Source organism: Entamoeba nuttalli, assembly GCF_000257125.1.
Source record: "Entamoeba nuttalli P19 unplaced genomic scaffold asmbl_2856, whole genome shotgun sequence".
In the NCBI taxonomy this organism is placed as follows: domain Eukaryota; phylum Evosea; order Mastigamoebida; family Endamoebidae; genus Entamoeba; species Entamoeba nuttalli.
In genome coordinates this window covers 1-1,548 of record NW_008575650.1, presented here as the reverse complement: position 1 = coordinate 1,548, position 1,548 = coordinate 1, and the positions used below count along the sequence as shown (strand labels likewise).

Sequence of the window (1,548 nt, the reverse complement as noted above, 5' to 3'; positions counted from 1 at the left end):
TCTTTGAATAAATTTCTTCATTATTTCATGTTAATCAACATTACATTTAATTAATGAATAAAAATTAATATAGAATAATTATTATTTATTGGTATTTAATGATTGAAAAATAAAAAAAAACAATATAATCAAAATAAAACAGTCATTTTATGTCATTTTATGTTTAGTGTTTGTATTTAAGTTAAAAACATGTACAATCTAGTTTCTGTTAATTATATTTCATTATTCTTTTCTCCCTTATTTAATTTTCACTTTTTTCGCTTTTATTTGAAAATTCTTTGATTATTCATTATTCTTTTTTTCTTATTTCTTTCTATTTGACTTATTTTCTTTTTATTTACTTCTTCTTGTTCTTGATTTGCTCTTTCTGTTTTTTTTCTTTTACTTCATCGTTGGATTTCTTTGCCTTTTCATGTTATGTTTTTACTGATGTTTCTTTTCTTCTTTCTTGTTTGTTCTATCTTTTATCTCATTATTCTCATTTAATGAATAACATATGGTTTAATGCCTCCTTAAATACTGCACTTCACATGGTAACAACCAACAATAAGTTACTTCTTCTGCTTATTGTCAGTAAACCAACAGACGATGACTTTGTCAACAACTTTGCCTGTCAATTCCGAGAGTATCTAAGTGCGTGTGTATCAATAGTTATGGACAAGAGTAGGGAGGAGTTAGCACTCTTCAAATTGCTATGTTTGTTATTATTCTAGTCACATTGAAATACTGATGAGTAGACAATCACCCCATCACAACGCCATCATTGTTTGTCATGAACAAAGGAGGATTACAACATGTTTTGAAAGAGAATGAACTTTACAAAGAAAATGTCAAGAGAGTCATTGAGATGTACATTTCAGAAATACTCCAACATAACCAAAAAGTTCAAACAACAATAAGGAAGATGATATGTGGGGAATTGGTAGAGCGTGAATTTGATGAAATGAAACAAGAGAAGAGAGAAGCAGAGAAGAAAAAGAGAGATGAACAAGAAGAAACACAAAAGAAAATAACACGAATCAGAAAGTTACAACAAGAAGAAGAGAAGAAAAAACGCAAAGAATTATTAGAAAAAGAACAAAACAAAGAAAAAGAAGAAGAAAAACGAATCAAAATAGAGAAAACAAGAGATAGAGAAATAGCAATCAAAATGACAGAAGAGTTGAAAAAAATAAAAGCACGTGAAAATCAACAATCTCGTGCTTTTGCTCATTATAAAAATGAAGAACATCAACTCTCATTAAAATTAAAGGATGATGTATTAAAGAAAAGAAGAATCCAAATTGGTGTTCGACTACCAAATGGTGAAATTAAAAAAGCAGTATTTGTCAAAGAAGACCAATTGTTTACTGTTTATAACTTTGTTCAAGGATTTGGATTTGATGGATTTGTTTTTGTAGACGGACGAACTCACAAAGAAATAAATAACTTAGAAGCTACTTTGGAAGAACTTCACTTTTGGCCTTCTTTCTATTTGCACGCTGTCTTATTCAATAAGACAGACCCTTCTTACTATCATTAACTTATTCTTTTTCTCTCTTCTTTTAT

At 28.5% G+C, this 1,548-nt stretch overlaps 1 protein-coding gene across 1 annotated transcript; it reads left to right on the top strand.

Annotated features, from left to right (window-relative positions):
• Nucleotides 1–772: 772 nt before the first annotated feature.
• ENU1_044920 (protein MNN4, putative) lies at nt 773–1,522 on the top strand (the record flags this gene model as incomplete). The annotated part of the gene is made up of 1 exon (XM_008857660.1): nt 773–1,522. The coding sequence occupies one exon, from the start codon at nt 773–775 to the stop codon at nt 1,520–1,522; it is 750 nt and encodes a 249-aa protein (XP_008855882.1).
• Between the last annotated feature and the right edge of the window lie 26 nt (nt 1,523–1,548).